The sequence below is a fragment of the Phoxinus phoxinus genome (genome assembly GCF_949152265.1).
Source record: "Phoxinus phoxinus genome assembly, chromosome: 15".
NCBI lineage: Eukaryota > Metazoa > Chordata > Actinopteri > Cypriniformes > Leuciscidae > Phoxinus > Phoxinus phoxinus.
Genome location: NC_136890.1, coordinates 34,792,971 through 34,794,671, shown reverse-complemented (window position 1 = coordinate 34,794,671; position 1,701 = coordinate 34,792,971). Strand labels below are relative to the sequence as shown.

At 45.4% G+C, this 1,701-nt stretch overlaps 1 protein-coding gene across 2 annotated transcripts in view; it reads right to left on the bottom strand.

Annotated features, from left to right (window-relative positions):
* The window catches only part of ppic (peptidylprolyl isomerase C), an 11,057-nt gene extending 9,653 nt beyond the window's left edge, over positions 1-1,404 (bottom strand). The window contains exons 1-2 of one of the 2 annotated variants that reach the window (XM_079636614.1): positions 1,210-1,404; positions 597-710 (exon numbers count right to left, since the gene is read on the bottom strand). In XM_079636614.1, the coding sequence (XP_079492740.1) occupies positions 597-710; positions 1,210-1,308 (213 nt within the window). In that variant the 5' untranslated portion in view covers positions 1,309-1,404. The remainder of the gene's footprint in view (positions 1-596; positions 711-1,209) is intronic. The other variant, XM_079636615.1, reaches the window with a different exon arrangement.
* Positions 1,405-1,701: the final 297 nt, after the last annotated feature.

The window sequence follows — 1,701 nt, the reverse complement described above, 5'->3', positions numbered from 1 at the left end:
AGTGTGTGTGTGTGTGTGTGTGTGTGTGTGTGTGTGTGTGTGTGTGTGTGTGTGTGTCTTTATACCCGTAACCCTTCTGGAGAGAGGATCTGTGTTAGAGTGTGTGTGTGTGTGTGTGTGCGTGAGTGTGTGTGTGTGTGTGTGTGTGTGTTTATACCCGTAACCCTTCTGGAGAGAGGATCTGTGTTAGAGAGTGTGTGTGTGTGTGTGTGTGTGTGTGTGTGTGTGTGTGTGTGTGTGTGTGTGTGTGTTTATACCCGTAACCCTTCTGGAGAGAGGATCTGTGTTAGAGAGAGTGTGTGTGTGTGTGTGTGTGTGTGTGTGTGTGTGTGTGTCTTTATACCCGTAACCCTTCTGGAGAGAGGATCTGTGTTAGAGTGTGTGTGTGTGTGTGTGCGTGAGTGTGTGTGTGTGTGTGTGTGTGTGTGTCTTTATACCCGTAACCCTTCTGGAGAGAGGATCTGTGTTAGAGTGTGTGTGTGTGTGTGTGCGTGAGTGTGTGTGTGTGTGTGTGTGTGTGTGTGTTTATACCCGTAACCCTTCTGGAGAGAGGATCTGTGTTAGAGAGTGTGTGTGTGTGTGATGGTGAGTTCTACCTCTCCTGTGGCAAGAGCCACGAAGTTCTGCACAGTGAGAGGAGCGAGTTCTCCGAACAGACCGATCACGATCCTGCCAACCTCGTGTCCTCCGACAGTGATGTCAAAAAACACCTGCAGAAGAAGAGCAGAACACACCTGACCCAGTGTGTGTGTGTGTGTGTGTGTGTGTGTGGGTAAAAATGAAAAATTCTCTGTTGTTGTCTTTTTTTTTTTAAATGGCATAAATTCATCTGTGGCTTTTTATGTGTGTGTGTGACCATGGACTGAAAAAAAGACACACACATAAAAAGCCACAGATTAATTTATGCCATTTAAAAAAAAAAAGACAACAACAGAGAATTTTTTTTAAACTTTCACAAGTACTATTCTATATATAAATATTAGTATACAATGCGAGATGCATTTACAAACACGCATGCGCACAACACACCGATCTGTCAACGCTTAAAAGACTAGCATACACCGCAGGTTTAACGCGCGCGTGTGTGTGTGCGTGTTAGTGTGTGTATGTGAGAGATGGTTTTGCAGTTGTTCTCCCAGTGATGCTTCAGGACGCCTCGCGTCGCGTCGCGCTTGTGTTCGCGGTGATGCTTCGTGACGCGCGTCTCACCTTGTCCGTTACTTGCGGTCCCGTCCGCGTCTTAAAATCAATGGCGCTGCCTAAAGACGGCAGATACATGAGAGCAAACGCGAGCCGAAGCCGGTCCATATCCGAGTCTGAATATGAATATGAGTGTGATCCGCGTTTTTGACTGAAGAGAATCAGCGGCGCGCGCGTTCCTGTGTGACGCTCCTCCTCCAGGGCGCGCGCGCGTCACGACGCACAGTGTCAGAAATTTACGAAAAAGAAAAACTGTGACGTGTACACACACATAATCTGCAATAGCATCCTTTATGAACTGGTGTTCTTCGGGAGAAATATAAACAGAGTTCTTCAGCTTAATATTAAAGGTTCTTCATTTGCATTTATGGTGTAGAACCTTTAATATCTTTATAGTGGCAGAAAGGTTCTTTACACTTAAAAATAAAGGTTTCAAAAATGATCCCCATCTAAAGAACCTTTTCCACTATAAAGAGCTTCTGTGAACTGGATGTTAAAGGT